The sequence below is a fragment of the Jaculus jaculus genome, chromosome 5 (genome assembly GCF_020740685.1).
Source record: "Jaculus jaculus isolate mJacJac1 chromosome 5, mJacJac1.mat.Y.cur, whole genome shotgun sequence".
NCBI lineage: Eukaryota > Metazoa > Chordata > Mammalia > Rodentia > Dipodidae > Jaculus > Jaculus jaculus.
Window position 1 is genome coordinate 25,429,772 of NC_059106.1, and position 18,897 is coordinate 25,448,668.

Consider the following 18,897-nt stretch of genomic DNA (forward strand, 5'->3'; position numbering starts at 1 on the left):
ACTAGAGTGACACTCTACCTCGAAAAACAAAACAAAACAAAACAAAAAAGAATTATTGCTTGGTGTGGTTGCGCCTTTAATCCTACCTCTCAGGAGATCCGTGGTCTTCAGCATGCACACTTACGTGTACCCACACACATATGAACATGCACACACATCACCACACACACAAAACAAACACAAAAGCACCTGGTATTTCTCATGTAGCTAAGTGTTATAGCAGAAATAGAAGAAAAAAAGGACATACTCCTGCAGAAGAAAAAGATGTCATTGGTAACCCTATAATGCTCTCTAGAAACATCTTCATGGGTGTGAGCAGGAGAGATGGCTTAGCAGGTAAGGCACTTTCCTGTGAAGCATAAGAATATATGCTCAAATGTCCAGGTCCTACGTAACCCGCCAGACGCCAAAGTGAGGCAAGTGTGCAATGTTGCACATGCGCTCAAGGGGGTACACGCATCTGGAGTTCGTTCACAGCAGCTGAAAGGCCCTGGTGATCCATTCCCCCCCCCACCTTCTCCAAAATAAACATAATAGTAAAGAAACATCTTCAGTTTCTGTTGTGAACCAACGATCAGGACATTTCCCTTGGTTCATCTTTAAATCCTGCTTTCCCCCAAACCAACCTCAGACTGCACCCACTTCAGAAAACCGAGTCACTGTGAATGAGGCTGCAGGCGGATGGCAGCATTACTCGGCACATCTGCTCCAGAAACTATGTTTGGCAAGTCTCAAGTGTCCGAGTTTCTTTTTCTGGGTATCTCGGAGTTGACAGCCTTATTTATAACCAGAGAGATTCCAAACTTAGCCACCATTGGCCCAGAGGAGGACCATTTCTGCCACTGCGCAGATGCGTGCTTGTGGTAGCCACCTGCTGAGCAGTTTATTGTAAGACACACCGGTTACCAGATGGGAGAGATTTGCCAGAGGCGTGTGGTGTGCCTTCAAATGGGTCAATGCACAGTCAACTTCTGACCTAAGGCAAACTCTAATCTTCCAAGCGGAGTTTTCAGTTTGCTTTAGAGAGAAACACAAGGCTAGAAATACATCATGTAGACATGCCTTGAAATTGCAGCTGAGCCCTACGACTCCAGCCTGGGATCCCAACACTCAGGAAGGGCCGAGGCAGGAGAATCGTGAGTTTGAACAAATCTGTCCCAGCCACTGAGAAAGAGGGGAGGGCCTGGGGGCAGTGGCCAACCGGAATTCAAATGTTGAGATTACTAAGTGGAAAACTGGTCCAGCTCTTCCGGTTAAGATGGCAGCATAGGCCGGGCGTGGTGGCGCATGCCTTTAATCCCAGCACTCGGGAGGCAGAGGTGGGAGGATTGCCTTGAGTTCGAGACCACCCTGAGACTCCATAGTGAATTCCAGGTCAGCCTGGGCTACAGTGAGACCCCACCTCGAAAAAAACAAAAAAAGAACAAACAAACAAACAAACAAACAAGATTGCAGCACAGGAACCGTGCCAAAGCAGCCTAGGGGAGAAAAAGCCAAAGAAAACCCAGCAAAATACACACTTTTACTAAAAAGTGAGGTGTATGAGAAATTAAAACGGCAGCAGAGAAGTAGGAGAGTCCCAGAGCATCCAGAGCCCACACAGGACAGTGGCAGCCTGGCTCCGCAGCGGCAGCAGCAGCGGCAGTTATAGCAGAGGCAGCGGTGGGCCCAGCAGTGGCGGCTTCAGCAGCGGACCCAGCAGCGGGGGTGCCCATCTACAGGGCCACAGTTGGCAGGCTCGGTTTGCCCCACAGGAAAAGCCAGTGCCCAGCTCCAGAAAACAACAGCGGTCCAGCGACCCAGCCAGCCTACTTGACTGAGACCAAAATCATCCAAAAAGGTAACTGGGATTGCACCAGGGAAGGGTCTCACTTGGTCACAAGCTGACTTGGAACGCTCAACAGACCAGAAATATTAACCTCTTTGTTGATGGAGGATCTGGTTGTTATAACACCTACTCTTGCATAAATACTCGGTGCTGTTGTTGATTGAATGTGTACAGTGTTTAGTTAAATTTTAGACTCTACCTGTATTTTGTTCCACTCAGCCTACTTGAATACTCCCATAGCAGGCAAACTCAACCCCTAGGAACACTTTTCTAGATACTCTGAGAGTGTTAAGAGCCACACCTAGCATCTTAATCTCCTACACTGAAGATATATAACATCAGATCAATTGATACAGTTAAGAATACCCAGCAAACTAGAAAATCCAAGCATTAACTTAATCCAAGATGCAAAAATATATACATTATAACACGAGAAACACCAAAAATCGAGACAATATAAATCCACCAAAAATATTAACGCATCAGAGATGACCTCCAGTGAGAACGAGTTGGAGGAAATGCCTGAGAAAGATTTCAAAAGCATGATTGTAAATATGTTCAAAGAAGTCAAAGAACAAATCAAAGGAGTCAAAGAGGAACTCAAAGAGGAAATCAAAGGAATCCAAGAAGATGAAGGACACCAATTTCATGAAATAAAGAAGGCAATACAAGACATAAATAAGGAAATAGAAATAATAAAGAAAAACCAGTCAGAATTACTAGCAATGAAGAACACAGTTAATGAAATAAAAAACTCTCCACCAGTAGAATGGATGAAGGAGAGGATAGAATATCTAAGCTAGAAGACCAGGTGGCAGACCTAATGCAGTCCAACAGAGAAAGACAAACTAATAGAAAAGTATAAATGGGAATTCCAAGATATTCGGGACACTATGAAAGGATCAAACATAAGAATTCAGGGCATAGTAGAAGGAGAAGAATCTCACTCCAAAAGCATAGTAGGCGTCCTCAACAAAATCATAAAAGAAAACTTTCCCCAAATTGGGAAAGAGGTGCCAATGAAGATACAGGAAGCCTTTGGAACACCAGCCAGACAAAACCTGGAAGGAACCTCTCCTCGCCATATTATAATCAAACTACCAAACACACAATCCAAAGAAAAATTTTTTTTTTTTTTGGTTTTTCGAGGTAGGGTCTCACTCTGGCTCAGGCTGACCTGGAATTCACTATGTAGTCTCAGGGTGGCCTCGAACTCTCAGCGATCCTCCTACCTCTGCCTCCCGAGTGCTGGGATTAAAGGCGTGTGCCACCACGCCCGGCTGCAAAGAAAAAATATTGAAAGCAGTCAGAGAAAAATCAAGTTAACTACAAAGGCAAGCCCATCAGGATTACAGCAGATTTCTCAACACAAACTTTAAAAGCTAGAAGGGCTTGGAGTGATATATTCCAAATTCTGAAAGAAAACTGTTCCATATTTTAATTTGAATGTTTACTTTGTGTTTTTATTTTTTTTTTTTCGAGGTAGGGTCTTACTGTAGCCCAGACTGGCCTCAAACTCACAGCACTCCTACCTCTGCCTCCCAAGTGTTGGGATCAAAGGCATGAGCCACCACATGTAGTTACTTTATGTTTTTAATCTCGGCTTCATGAATTAAAAAAAATTGAGAACAATGAGTGAAAAATAGGAAAATATCTTGTACATTATGGCTAAGGACTGCATTTAGTGTGATTTTGGTAGTAAAACAAAGTTCTCCTTTAGGAAATTTTGTTTCAGCCACACATGGTGACAAATGTTCAGTATTTGGGAGGCTGAGGTAGGAGGACCTTCATGAGTTCGAGCAGACCTTGAATGAGTTCTAGGGAAGCCTGGGCTGCAGTGAGACCTTTAATCCTAGCACTTGGGAGGCAGAGGTAGGAGGACCACTGTCAGTTCGAGGCCATTCTGAAACTACATAGTGAATTCCAGGTCAGACTTGGCTAGTGCAAGACCCTACTTTGAAAAACCAAAACCAAGCAAACAGTTAAAAAAAAGTTTAAAATAAAAGAATGAATGAATAAATAAATAAAAGTGGAGGTAAGGCATTAGGAAGGTTATGGAACAGGTGCCTAACATGCATGAGGTCCAGGTCGATCCATTCAATGGGTCTAAAAAAAAAAAGAAAAGGAAAAAGAAAGAAAACCATGAGAGTAGGAATGGAACTAATTTGGGAGGCAGAGGTAGGAGGACCATGAGTTAGAGGCCACCCTAAGACTAGAGTAAATTACAGGTCAGCCAGGCTAGTTAGACCCTACCTCAAAAGAAAAAGAGTAAGTAAGGTGTGGTGGCACATGCCTTTAGTCCCAGCCTCGGGGAAAAATAAAACAGAAAAAAGGGTAATAGGTGAATATGATCAAAATACATTAAGTACACTGTATTCATGTATGAAAGTGTTATAATGAAACCTATCGGGTGTAACATATGCTAATGAAAACCCCTTTTAAAAATGTTATGCTCTTTCTGTGCATGTGCTGTGTATATAATGATGCTTTACAAAACATCATTAAAAATATGCTAACATAAACCAGGCATGGTGGTGCTTGCCTTTAATCCCAGCACTTCGGAAGCAGAGGTAGGAGGATCACTGTGAATTCAAGGCCACCCTGAAACTCCATAGTGAATTCCAGGTCAGCCTGGGCTAGAGTGAGACCCTACCTCGAAAAACCAAAAATAATAAAAATAATAATAATAAAAAAGCTAACATTGGACAATAAATCACTTAACAATTTTGCATTTTGCTGTGAGGGCACTGTATATCACAGTACTTAGGATCTACTGCCACCTAGTGGTATATTACTATTATCTCAACTTGAGAACCTCTGCATAGAAATCTTGCCCTTCAGTCACCAAGTCTCATCCATGCAAGACTTTTCATCTTTCCTTTTTATTGTTAGGAATCTTCTAGCAGCTATAATCATACCATTGAAAGAAAACAGCCAAAACAAGAAAAAGAGATTGCTCAGTGGTTAAGGCGTTTGCCAGCAAAGCCTAATGACCTGCCTTCAATTCCCCACCTGAAGTTTGCTTGCAGGGGAAAGAGGATCTGGTGCATCCATATTCTTTTGTAAATAAAACACACACACATAAATGAAGAGGGGGGTGGAGAAATGGCTTAGCAGATAGAGCATCTGCCTGCAAAGCCAAAGGACCCAGGTTTGGTTCCCCAAGACCCATGTTAGCCAGATGCACAAGGGAGCACATGCATCTGGACTTCGTTTGCAGTGGCTAAAGGCCCTGGCACACCCATTCTCTCTCTCTCTCTCTGTCAAATAAAAAAAGACTGGCTGGAGAGATTATTTAATGGTTGCTTGCCTGTGAAGCCTAAGGACCCAAGTTCGATTCCCCAGTATCCATTTGGAGTTTGTTTGCAGCAGCTGGAGGCCCTGGCATGCCTATTCTGTTGAGGTAGGCCTCACTCTAATCCAGGCTGATCTGGAATTCACTGTGTAGTCTCAGGGTGGCTCTGAACTCACTGTGATCCTCCTAACTCTGCCTCCTGAGTGCTGGGATTAAAGGTGTCTGTCACAACTGGTTGTTTTGTTTTTGATACAAGGTCTTATTCTAGACCAGACCTGCTGAGTCATCTTTCCTTTTTTATTTTTATTTTTTTTGAGGTAGGGTCTCTATCCCAGGCTGACCTGGAATTCACTATCTAGTCTCAGGGTGGCCTCAAACTCACAACAATCCTCCTACCTCTGCCTCCTGAGTGCTGGGATTAAAGGTGTGTACCACATCTGGCTATCAACTTTCCATTTTGCAGTTCATGTGCCAGTCAAATGTACAATTTATATCAGTGATTATCCGAGTTTCCCATGGCTACATTGCCAAATGATGCTAGCAACAGAAGCAAAGCCAACAATCTTGAACCTGTTAAGTTTATTCACATGCCACTGAAACTCATTACCTAATTCCATCCTATGGCCAATCTGCAGACTGAAATGCCTGGCTCCACCTGAACCTCACCTCACTTAATATTTTTCTTTTCTTTTTAAAATAATTAATTTGAGAGACAGAAAGAGGCTGATGAATGAGCTAGGGCCTCTAGCCACAGCAAATGAACTGCAGACGCATGTGCTACCTTGTGTGTCTGGTTTATGTGTGTATCAGGGAATCGAACCCAAGTCCTTACGCTTCACAGGCACACACCAACCACTAAGCCATCTCTCCAGCCCTTTTTTTCTTTTCTTGAGGTATGGTCTTATTCTAGCCCAGGTTGGTCTCACACAGTGATCCTCCTACCTCTGCCTCTATTAAACATATGTGCCACCATGCACAGCTAATTTTTCTTTTGGAAGGTATGTATACATGTTGATTAAGAGGGGCCAGGCATGGTGGCTCATGCCTTTAATCCCAGCACTTGGGAGGCAGAGGTAGGAAGAATTGCCATGAATTCAAGGCCACCCTGAGACTACATAGTGAATTCCAGGTAAGCTTGGGCTAGAGTGAGACCCTACTTTGAAAAACAAGCAAACAAACAAACAACAACAACAAAAACCAAACACAAAAAATAAAAGTGCTGTACATTTTCCATCAGGATGCTAGGTGGCATCTTACTACATTACAACACAGCAGTTGAAAGTTGGATACAAAAGATGATCCATGGCAATGCTAATGAGTCTAGACTACAATACAAAAGAACTTTTCAAGGGCACCAGAAGCTTAAAACCAGTGAACAGAAATCTTTTATTTTTTCCTCACAGCACCAAGGTGCTACTTATATACAGATAAATTGGAGAAGTGTATTGGGAGAGGGAATTATCATGGTTTATTGTCAACAACAACAACAATAATAGCAATAATAAAGAAGTGTATTTGTTGGCCACTGTTTGGATCTTAAGTACACTGCCATACTGCTGATATGGCTCCAAAATGGCAGCTATCAATTGATCCTAGCCCACCCTAAATGCCTATTACTGGAGAAAACAAGTCATGTCTACTGTGCCAGCATGTAAACACATACGCAGACTGTATCAGCACTTGAACTGCTCCTCTCCACAGAATTCAGCTTCTAGTTTCAGCCACCTGATGAAGCCTAAAATATCCTTTGGGGGCTGGAGAGATGGCTGAGCAGTTAAGGCGCTTACCTGCAAAGCCAAAGGCCCCAAGTTCAACTCCCCAGCATCCACATAAACCAGATGCACATGGGGGCACAAACATTTGGGCTTAATTTGCAGTGGTTGAAGGCCCTGGCACACCCAATCTCTTGTTCTGTATCTGTCTCTTTCTCTCTCAAGAAAGTCAGTAAAAAATTTAAGAAGAAAATACCCTTTGGGTTCCACCAGGACTGGTGGTGACAAATGGCAGGTAAAACAAAAGGAAGCTATGAGCTCACACAAAGCCCATCATTGCACCCCTGTATTTTAACAAGGGCAACCAGCCACAATTACTGATGGCTTTTCTTAATGGCATGAATACACATTAAAAGTCTTAACATTTGGATTTTACTGTACCTAGTAAAATATGGACAGCCTTATAAAATTATCACATTTTTTCCCCCCAAAATATGCTACATATAAGATGTCTCTTCAGAGTCACTGGCTGCCTTTTCTTTTCCTTCGCCTTTTTTTCCCTGAGCATGCAGGCACTGGAGTCTTCTGTACTTCACTGGAAACAGGCTGTTTGAAAACGATTTCGTTATCTTTGTCATCATTCATGCCAGTCACTTCTGATTTTCGTTTCTCCAAAAACGTTGGCGTACAAACTGGTGTGGGCCCCTGAAATCAACAAGTGGCTTTATTATATATCAGTATGGGATATCAGGAATGACACTGCCCAAAATCATTTCGTCCTTTCAGCTCTCTCTAGACTGGGCATGTTATCTTAGGCCTCTTCTCATCTTCTGGTGACACAACTGCATACTTAGGGGTTTAGGGAATTATCAAATTTAGTATGAATAACCAGGGGTGGTAGCAAATACTATAATCCCAGCACTAAGGAGGTAACAGTAGGAGGATGAGAAGTTCAAGGTCACTCTTGGGTACATAAGGAATTCAAGATTAACATGGGATAATTGGGATCCTTGTGTCAAAAGAAAATTCAAATTTAGTATAGAAGGTAACTAACTGGATATTTAATTAGAAAGGTCTTAAAATACACAATTGCTAAATCTCCAGTTAAGGAAGGATCTACCAAAAATGTCAGGAGATTAAACCTGACACTTAGCCATGTGTGGTGGTACATGCCTGTAATTCCAGCACTTACTTGGGAGTGGAGTCAGAAGAGGAGTTAGGTCAGCCTTGACTACATAATGGAGGCTGGTCAGGGTTATATGAGATATTGTCTCAAAAACCCAAAACTGGGGCTGGAGAGATACTTAGCTGTGAAGGCCTATGAGAAGCCTAAGGACCCAGGTTCAATTCCCCAGAACCTATATAAGCCAGATGCACAGGGTGATCCATGTGCACAAGGTCACACATGCACACAAGGTGCCAATGCGTCTGGAGTTCTAATGCAGTGGCTAGAGGCCCTGGCGTGTCAATTCTCTCTCATTAAAAAAGCAACAACAAAAACTCCCCCAAAGCCCCAAAGCAAAACTAATCTGGAGAGATGGCACAGTGGTTAAAGGCACTTGTTTACAAAGCCTTATAGCCTGAGTTCCATTCCCCAGCAGCCACATAAGGCCAGTTGCACAAAGTGGTATATGTGCCTGGCATTCATTTGTAGTGCTGGAGGCCATGGCTCTCTCTGCTCAAAAATAAATGAAATCCGGACCAATAAAAATAAGCAAACAAAACAAAACAAAGAAGGGCATGGTGGCACATGCCTTTAATCTCAGAGGTTGGTGGATCACTGTGGTTTTGAGGCCACCCTGAGACTACATAGTGAATTTGAGGTCAGCCTGGACTAGGGAGACCCTATCTCGAAAAACCAAACCCAAAAAAACTTAAAATATGCCCTCCCCTCCAACTGAAAAGAATCGAGTAACAGAAACTGCTTTTTCTTCTTCAAATTCTTTTCTGTAATAACAGACACCAGGATACAAGGACAACCCACCTGGCTATCCACAGACTTCTCGGGAGTGTTAGGAGTGCCTTTTGAAACTGCTTTCTTCTTCTGTTTCTTAGCTATTCCCAAAGTCTGTTGTTTTTTGGTATCAGGCAAAACCTGGAAATACATTACAACTTGACTTAAGAACCTTGGGTACTTCTCTCCTTCCACCTTCCAATACAGGGCCTCTTTTGTGGCAACTCTGAGATTCTCCTGGCTCCACCTCCCATTACCATAGGCACATTGGGATTATAGACGTGTGCCACTTTGTGTCTGCCTTTATGAGTACTAAAGAATGAACTCAGGTCAGTAGGCTTTTTATAAGCACATGTCTTTAGAGGCTGAGCCATCTCCCCACTATTTGCATAGTCATCATTCATATCCAAGTGTTGTATGTTTTCTGTAAGCTTTACAGTCTAACTACCAAAACTGTTCATGTATTTCCAGGGAAAAGGCAGAATTGGGAGTTTGTGGCCAGCCTAGATTACATACCAAGAGCAGGTCTCAAAAAAGACCTTTGGGCCAGGGATGGTGGTGTACACCTTTAATCCCAGCACTCCAGAAGCTGAGGATCACTGTGAGCTTGATGCCATCCTGAGAGTACACAGTGAATTACAGGTCAGTCTGGGCTAAAAGAAAAAAGACTTTGGGCTGCCCATGGTGGCTCATGCCATTAATCCCAGCACTCAGGAAAGCAAGGTAGGACGATCACTGTGAGTCTGAGCCCAGCCTGGGACTACAGTGAGAGTCCCGGGTCAGCCTAGTGTATACACTGTGACACCACCTGGGGGGGGGGACTGTGGTGCTAGAGATGGCTCAGCAGTTAAGTGTGCTTCCTGTCCAAGTATGACGGCCTGAGTCCTCCAGATCTACATAAACAGTTGGATGTGGCCATATATGCCTGTAACCTGTCTGAAATGGGAATAGAGACCAGAGAATGGGACCACACTGGCAGAGGATTACCAACAATGGAAGCTGGCCAAAAAGGAGAGTAATCTAAATTTCTAGTTTCTGAGTAGGATCTAAAAAACTTGGGAATTGAAGCCATTTCTTAAACTAAATAATGTTTTGGAAATAAGCTGTCAGGTATGGAAGACCAAAACATTTTTAGATTTGATCAAGCCTGGGCATAGTGGCGCATGCCTCTAATCCCAGCACTTGGGAGGCAGAGGAAGGATTACTGAGACTTCCAATGGTTTCTGTAACTAGCACCTAGAATACCAAGGCCGCCTCACCTGGCCATCCACAGACTGCTCAGGCTGGGCTTCTGAGACTCTTTTCTTCTTTTTCTTGGATGGGCCTGAAACTATTTTTGGATTAGGTAAAACCTGGAAATAAATGTTAAGACTTTAAAAATTTGCCTATTTATCAGCCATAACCATATAGCACAATTGTATGTCAACTTTTAAAAACTTCCCTGTTCACTAGGCATGGTTTGCCAGGCGTTTAATCCCAACACTTGGGAGGCAGAGATAGGAAAATGGCTGTTAGTTTGAGGGCAGCCTGGGAGTACAGAGTTCCAGGTCAGCCTGGGCTAGAGTGAGGCACAAACAAAAAACCAATAAACAGGGCTGGAGAGATGGCTTAGCGGTTAAGAGCTTGCCTGTGAAGCCTAAGGACCCTGGTTCGAGGCTCGGTTCCCCAGGTCCCACGTTAGCCAGATGCACAAGGGGGCGCATGCGTCTGGAGTTCGTTTGCAGAGGCTGGAAGCCCTGGCGTGCCCATTCTCTCTCTCCCTCTATCTGTCTTTCTCTCTGTGTCGCTCTCAAATAAATAAATAAATAAATAATAAATAAAATTAAAAAAAAAAAACCAATAAACAAAGTCATCATCAAAAAAAAAAAAAAGCCCCAACCAACCCCCCCGAAAAAAAACAGGACTGGAGAGATGGCTAAGCAGTTAAAGGCACTTGCTTGCAAAGCCTGAATTTGATTCCCCAGTACCCATGTAAAGCCAGATGCACAAAGTGGTATAGGCACCGAAAGTTTGGCACAGGACCAAGAGGCCCCAATGTGCCCGTATTTTCTCTCAAAAAAAAGATGGGTTGGAAGCCAGGTGTAGTGGTGCACACCTTTATTTGTTCATTCATTCATTCATTTATTTATTTATACACCTTTATTTAATTCTAGCACTCGGGAGGGAGGCAGAGGTAGAAGGATCACCATGAGTTCGAGGCCACCCTGAGACTGCATAGTGAATTCCAGGTCAGCCTGGGCTATTGCAAGACATACCTTGAAAAACAAAAACACAAAACAAAAGAGATAGGCTAGAGAGGTTATGTAGAGATTAAGGCAATTGCTTGCGATGCACAAGGACCCAAGTTTGACTCCCCAGCACCCACATAAGCCAGTGGTACATGTGTCTGTGGAGTTTGTTTGCAGTGGCTAGAGAGCCTGCTGCATCCATTCTCTATTTGCCTCTTTTTCACTCTCACTATCAAAATAGATAAGTTAAAAAATGTATATAGCTTGGCATGATGGTACATGCCTTTAATCCCAGCACTTGGCAGGCAGAGGTAGGAGGATTGCCATGATTTCAAGGCCACTTTGAGAATACAGAGTGAATTCCAGATCAGCCTGGGCTAGAGTGAGACTCTACCTCGAAAAACAAAAAGATGGGGAGGCAAAGATATAGTTCAGTAGTAGTGATCGCCTAACAAGGTGATGCTTTTGGTTCCATTCTCAGCAACACACATACACATACTCCACATGCATTATTTCAAAAATGTAGTCAAGAGCTAGAGAGATGGCTTAGTGGTTAAGGCACATGCCTGTGAAGCCTAAGGACCCAAGTTCAATTCTCCAGGTCCCATGTAAGCCAGATGAAAATGGTGGCACTTGCATCTGGAGTTTGTTTGCAATAGCTAGAGGCCCAGGGGTGCCCATTCTCATTCTCTCCCTGTCTCAAATAAATAAATGAAAATAAAAAAATGTTTTTAAAAAATGTCGTCAAACCTTATGTGTAGCTCACCAGTAATACAGCACTTTACCTACTCATTCAAGTGAGGCCCTAGAATGAATTATATAGCCCAACACCCAAACACCACACCCCCAACCTAGCATGTGGTAAGCACTGAGCTATAGGCACCATCATTATACAGATACGTAGTTTAACTAGGGAGGCTTGAAGCCCACCCTAAGAAAAGCCACCAAGAAAACATCACATAGGAACATTTACCAAAGGAGGAAAACTGTAATCAATTCCTTTCTCAGCTAGCCTCTTCCTGAGTAATTTTTCTTTCTTTTTAAAACGTTGCTCCATCCGTAGCTTTTGTGCCAATTTCCGATCCTGATTGTAGCGCTTCACTGCTGGAAATGAGGGCTGACGAAATGGAACATTCCATTCCTTAAAAAGTTCCACATGTACTTTTTCTGGCGGTATATATTGACCTATATTTTTTTAAGTTAAAATAAACACAAAACAAGAAGTATGAAAGAATTGTAGTTTTAACTTCGGAATTTCCTCGGGCTCATTTCTCACATCATAACCATTCTACCCCAGTGAGATTGGTTAGTGCTTTTAAGCATAAGTTCCAGAACTCTGTAGAGTCCCAAACACTTTCTGCGACTCCCCACAAGTCTGGCACAGCACAGCACTGACCTGGAACATGCAAGCAACACCTATCAGAATCCTGTTCAGCCCATTCCCCCTAGCAAAATCTTTCAATGTGAAACGAACCCAGAACTTCCAATGAGAGTGTGCCACATTAATGCAGTGGGGTAGAAAGATGCTACTGGGTGGTCTGTCATATGAATTGGTCACCTAGGGGATACAAGAAACTGAGTCCTGCCATCTGAGGGCAGTGAGATCTGAATAGGAACTCTCGGTACTCTGTGTGAATGCAAGTACGGGGCTCTACTCAATGATTTCTGTGGGATGAATTTCTAGTCTGTTGCACACTGGTTTGTTTACTCCTTAAGCTCTTTCCTTCTGTAAGGCAATGCAGCCACTGCACACCTGACTGTGGAAGTCAGAGGTCACCACAGATGTTTTCCTCAATTGCTCTCCACCATTTCTCTCTCTCTCTCTTCTTTGCTTCCTTTTCTTTCTTCCTCTACCTTATTTCTTGAGACAGGGATTCTCAATGATTCTGGTAGACTAACCAGCCTGTGATCCTTAGGGACCTGCATGTCTCTGCCTCTCCAGCACTGAGAGTATAAGTACATAGTGGACACCTAGCTTTTTTAAAAAAATTTATTTGCTTAAGGGGACAGGCAGATAAAGAGAATGGGCACACCAGGGCCTCCAGCTACTGCAAATTACGTCCAGACAGGCCACCATGTGCATATGGCTTATGTGGGTACTGGGGTATTGAACCTGGGTCCTTAGGCTTTTCAGGCAAGTGCCTTACCGCTAAGCCAAGTCTCCAGCCCCACACCCAGCTTTTACCTGGGTGCTGCAGATCTAACTCTCCTTAGGCCCTTTTTTAGACTTATTGTGAAATGTAATTCCTTACTTTTGGTATTATGGCATCTAGACTCCATTAATGGGCTGCAAATTGGCTTAAGAATAAATTCTAAACCCAACTTATAAGGCCTTCAAGAACCTGACCTGGGGCTGGAGAGACAATTCAATTGTTAAAGACACTTGCTGCAAAGCCAGACCGACTCAGTACTCACATAAAGCCAGAGCAGGAAGTGGCGTATGCATCTGGAGTTTGTTTGTATGGAACACTTATACTCCCCCCCCTCTCTCAAGTAAATAAAAGAAAAAATTAAGTAAAAAGATTCTGGCACTAGAGAGATAGCTTAGCAGTTAAGGCATTTGCTAGCAAAGCCTAAGAACTCATGTTCGATGAAGGTTCCATGTAAGCCAGTTGTACAAGTGTGCAAGGCTGTACATGCACACAAGACAGCGCCTGTGTCTGGAGTCTGAATGCAGTGGCTCAGGCCCTGGCATGCTCTCTGCAGCTGGGCGTGGTGGCCTTTAATCCCAACACTTAGGAGGCACAGATAGGAGGATCGCCTTGAGTTCAAGGCCACCTTGAGACTACATAGTGAATTCCATGTCACCCTGGGCTAGAGCAAGACCCGACCTCCAAAAACCCAAAAACAAATAAATAATTAAAATAAGATTTAAAAAACGCTGGGCATAGATGTGGTGGTGCACACCTTTATTCCCAATACTCGGGGGCAGAGGTAAGAGGATTGCTGTGAGTTTGAGGCCAGCCTGAGACTACTGAGTAAATTCCAGGTAAACCTGAGCTTGAGTGAGACCCTACCTCAAAAAACCAAAACCAAATCAAACCAAACTAAAACAACAACAACAAAAAACCAATTCTGATCTGTAGCCTAGTTTTTCTACATTCCCTCACTGCAGAACATGGTTAGGTCCCTCTGGTTTAACATTTACCATCATCCCCTTGGCCAGATATCACCTCAGTCTTCACTCCCAATCTTTCCCATGACTCACTCATGTTCAATATTCAGTTTTCAAGTTACACGTTTCCCACTATCTATTAAGGATAGGTTAGCTCTTCCCATGCATCCCGAAAGTAACTTGACCGATGCCCCCTCAACATAATAACAGCTCTCATGCTGGAAGGTCATAGTACTTACACACCAGAAGTCTTTCACCAAAAAGGTAGTTGTTCATTGTTTCTGCAACTATCTTAGCAACATCCTCACATGCAAACTCCACAAAGGCATAGCCCCTGCTATTTCCAGTCTGCAATGGAAAACCCCCCACAAAAGAACAATTAAACCTTATCCATTATCAAAACTCCTATTGAGACAGATAATATTCACTGGACTGCACCAGTTTTCTATCATTTCAATTCCAACTTAAAAAATATTTAAGCTGAGTCTGGAATCCCAGCACTTGGGAGGCAGAGGTAGGAGGATCATCATGAGTTCAAGGCCACCCTGAGACTACACAGTGAGTTCCAGGGCAGCCTGGGCTGGAGTGAGACCCTACCTCAAACAAATATATATATTTATCTATTTGAGACAGAGAAAAGACAGTGTGGTAGTTTGATTAGGTGTCCCTCATAAGCTTATGGATTTTAAATGCTAGGTAACAATTTGGGAATTGAGCACCCTGGATTGCTGGGGCACACTTATGGGTGCTATAGCTAGCTTCCCCTTGCCAGTGTTTGGCATACACTTCTGCTGCTGTCCATCTAATGTTGGCAAGGAGGTGGTGTCCACTCTCTGCTCATGCCATCATTTTCCTCTGCCATACTGGAGTGTCCCCTAGAGTCTGTAAGTCAAAATAAACCCTTTCCCCCCAGGAAGGTGCTCTTGGCCAGGTGTTTTCTGCCAGCAAAGAGAAGCTGACTGCAACAGGAAGGCAGTAAATGAGTATAGGTATGCCAGAACTTCCTGCCACAGTAAATGAACTCCAGACACATGTGCCACTTTGCTTATCTAGTTTTACATAGACACTGGGGAATAGATCCAAGGCCATCAAGCTTTGCAAGCAAGTGCCTTTAACTACTTGGCCATCTTTCCAGCCCACCTCAATTCCAACTTTAACTCATGTGTACTGGAACTGTTGTGAGGAAAAACAAAATATCCAGAGCAATCTGAATGTGGAACATGCAGCTGTCTAATCCTGAGATTTTGGTTATGTACAACAAATATATAATTACTGGCTATAGTTTATTCAACAGCAATGTCTCACTGTATTAAAGAAATCTATTAGGCTTCCACAGTTCTAGGCTTGAATTCTTATTCACTACTCAGGTCACATCAGACAGGATGTTTCAACCAAAACTTCAGGTTGGTTGGGCACAGTAACACATACCCACACTCCCAGGTATGTGAGAGGCTGAGGCAGGAGGTTTAAAATACACACACACACATGGGCTGCAGAGATGGCTTAGTGGTTAAGGTGCCTGCCTGTGAATCCTGCTAGCTCGTGTTTGAAAAGATCATGACATCAAAACAAAAGAGAGACTGATTGAAGAGGAGGGGATACGATGGAGAATGGAGTTTCACAGGGCAAAGTGAGGGGAGGGAGGGGAGTACCATGGGATATTGTTTACAATCATGGAAGTCATTAAAAAATAAAATAAATTAAGCTGGGCATGGTGGCGCATGCCTTTAATCCCAGCACTTGGGAGGCAAAGGTAGGAGGATCACCATGAGTTCGAGACCACCCTGAGACTACATAGTGAATTCCAGGTCAGCCTGGACTAGAGTGAGAGCTTGCCTTGAAAAACAAAAACAAACAAAAAAAACAAAAACAAAAAAATGTATTTAAAAAATAAATAAAATTAATTAATTAAAAAATATATATTTAAAACAAATTAAAGAGACTATGGTGAGAGGGAGGGGATACTATGGAGAGCAGAGTTATGAAGGGGAAAATGGGGAAGGGAAACACCATGGTTTATTGTCTGTAAGTATACAAGTTGTCAATAATATATATAAACAAATTCAGAGGTAGGAGGATTGCTGTGAGTTCGAGACCACCCCGAGACTACATAGTGATTATCAGGTCAGCCTGGGCTACAGCGAGACCCTACCTTGAAAAACCAAAAAACAAATAACAAAAACAAGAAATAAATTCCCCTGTGGTTTTAGGACAACTACCAGAAGACAGAGGCATACCTCTTCCTCTCACATAAATCAAATTGAAGTTTATGCTAGCTACAGAATATCTACTGTGTTCAGTTCACTTAACAAGACTGTCAATTTAATCAAGGATCTGAGGTAATTACTTTAAACATTTAGAATGATACTGGTTTTCCTCTTGAGGCTGCTTCAAATTCCAAATTTTAACCCCCTTCCCAAGTGGAGCCCAAGAAGCAATAATGTGTGGCCATGCTCTGTAAACTGGCAGGTGTGTCCACCCTGCACTCATGGGCCATAAGTGTCCGAGGAGAGGAACTAACCGAACTTTGTAGGTAACAGTATTGTCTTGTGTTCAAAGGCTAGACATGCCTGCAAGACACCTTACCCGTTTGCTTCTAGACAGTCTCAATCTTTTAATAGTGCCGAACTGGGAGAAATATTCGTGGATCTGGCCTTCATAAAGTGCTGGAGGTAGGTGGCCCACAAAGATAACTCCAGGGGTAAGGTTTTCTTGCTTGTTTTGCTGAGGACACAAAGACCAAAAAAAAAAACATTGAAATACAAAACACTTCAGCAAAGCCTTCATAACCTCTAGTGCTGCTGGTGCAAGTCCCATTCTGTACCTCTCTACTCATCACAACAGTAATTAAAGAATGAATTAGTGCCAGGCGTGGTGGTGCACGCCTTTAATCACAGCACTCGGGAGGCAGAGGTAGGAGGATCTCTGTGAGTTCAAGGCCACCCTGAGACTCTGTAGTTAATTCCACGTCAGCCTGGGCTAGAGTGAGACCCTACCTCAACCCCTCCCCAGAAAAAGAATGAATTAGCGATCTGACATTTCTCTTCCCACAAGGACAATTGTCAAGCAGACAATGGAGAAGTAAAATTGTGTACAGAGAACACACATGAACCTTGAATGGAGATCACTGACTATCCGCACCATTTTCCTGAAGCTGGTTAACCCTACACTGCAGACTAAGAGACGTCCCTTCCCTTAACTTCTGCAACAGGAACATTACTCTCCCAATGTCCTTTATGCTTGGGGGGGGGGGGACGACCAACAGTATATAAACTGAGGGGCTCTAGTCAGCAAATAGAACTTGGCAAGTGCTGTGATTGCCTAGCTCAGAGATCTACTAGCTCTGAAGGAGTCAGCAGGTCAATTCCACGGACTACTGCTGAACAAGAGACATACCAAGTCTGACAGCAGACAGCACCCTGCTACCTTGAAAACGCCAGAGGAGTCAGATCCCTGGCTGCCAATCTCAGGAGGAAGGAGTTCAAAGCCCGCTGCCTTCCTATTTGCTAATGCTTCTCCCATCCCCCTCTCCCTGGACAATAAAACGCCCCCTGGCCGAATGCTGGGGGGGGGGGCGGGGGAGGGACAATTTACATTTCCAGACTCTGCTGAGACGTGAGATGTCCTTCTTCCAATAGTCTTTAATAAATACCAACTCTGTCGTTGATACTCCTGCTCTGTCACTTTCTTTTCCTAACAAACGTTAAGGACAGAAGCTCCCGGCTGACACAGACCTTACGCCCTCGTGTTGGGGACAGAGCTGGAACACACAGCTTTATTTAGCATGGGGCCAAGCGGTTTGGAGGTGCATTCTCCACGAGGTGGTTCTTCTCCCATGCAATCCCCTTCACCTCGCAGTCTTACACGTGACCCCTGAAGGCCGACCCGGCCAGACCCCACCCCGAGTCTCGATCGGCGTGCACCTCCTGACTGGAAAACGTCCGACCAGCTCGTGAGACGGGCTCCAGACTCAGGCCCGAGCCCACCGCGGGAGGCCCGCGAGCTGGGCGGCCGCCTCCCCGAGACCGCGCCGGCCGCTCACCTTGCCTGCGCGCCGGCGGACCTGCGCCACCTTCTTCTGAAGCTGCGAGTCTTCCCGCGGGTTCAGCGCGAGCCTCGCCGGGGCCGAACCAACCGACCCAGCCATGATCCACAGCCACGATTCCCAGCCACCGCCTCACGCGGCGCTCCCGGAAGCGGAAGAAGGAGCAGGAGGGGGCGTGGCAAAAGGAGGCGAGCTGCAGGGCGGGACCTGGGCCGAGCTCGCGCGCCCTCTACTGGCTGGGAGCTTCTTTACCTCTTTCTGACACTTCCCATTTGTCCTAATGGGAATGTCCAAAGAATTACTCTGCCTTTTTTTTTTTGGGGGGGGGTTGTCAAGGTAGGGTCTCTGCCTAAAAAACTATATATTTTAGCTGGGTGTGGTGGTGCACGCGAGACCCTGCCTTGAAAAGCCAAATTTATATATAATTTATTTATTTGAGAGAGAGAAAGAGAAAGGCAGAGAGAGAGAGAGAATGCGCGTGGCAGGGCCCTCCAGCTGCTGCAAATGATCTCCAGCGGTGTGCACCATTTTCTGCATTTGGCTTTATGTAGGTTCTGGGGAGTTCTGCCCTTTAGCTCTGCAGACAAGCACCTTTACTGCTAAACCATCACTCTCTGTCATGTGTCTGGAGTTTGTTCATAGTGACTGGAGGCCCTGGTGTGCCTGTTCTCTCTCTGCCTTTCAAATAATAAATAATTTTTTTTTTTTGTTTTTTTGAGG

At 44.1% G+C, this 18,897-nt stretch overlaps 1 protein-coding gene across 2 annotated transcripts; it reads right to left on the bottom strand.

The window, feature by feature from the left end:
* Positions 1-6,485: 6,485 nt before the first annotated feature.
* Positions 6,486-18,330, bottom strand: Nifk (nucleolar protein interacting with the FHA domain of MKI67). 2 transcript variants are annotated; one of them, XM_045149743.1, is made up of 7 exons: positions 18,175-18,330; positions 16,719-16,856; positions 14,372-14,480; positions 11,991-12,202; positions 10,049-10,141; positions 8,820-8,930; positions 6,486-7,540 (listed from the first exon to the last, which is right to left on the bottom strand). In XM_045149743.1, exons 1-7 carry the CDS (start codon positions 18,277-18,279, stop codon positions 7,358-7,360), a joined length of 951 nt encoding a protein of 316 aa, XP_045005678.1. In that variant the 5' UTR covers positions 18,280-18,330; the 3' UTR covers positions 6,486-7,357. The 2 variants fall into 2 exon arrangements, with proteins under 2 accessions (XP_045005678.1, XP_045005679.1); XM_045149744.1 differs by lacking the exon at positions 10,049-10,141.
* Between the last annotated feature and the right edge of the window lie 567 nt (positions 18,331-18,897).

Excerpts from the sequence above, each read along its gene's own strand:
- Nifk (XM_045149743.1), bottom strand. The coding sequence starts at position 18,279 with ATGGCTGGGTCGGTTGGTTCGGCCCCGGCGAGGCTCGCGCTGAACCCG. Across the intron at positions 12,203-14,371 it reads TGGTGAAAGACTTCTGGTGT|GTCAATATATACCGCCAGAA; the intron begins GTAAGTACTATG and ends AAAAAAATATAG. Across the intron at positions 8,931-10,048 it reads AGCAGTCTGTGGATGGCCAG|GTTTTGCCTGATACCAAAAA; the intron begins GTGAGGCGGCCT and ends ATGTATTTCCAG.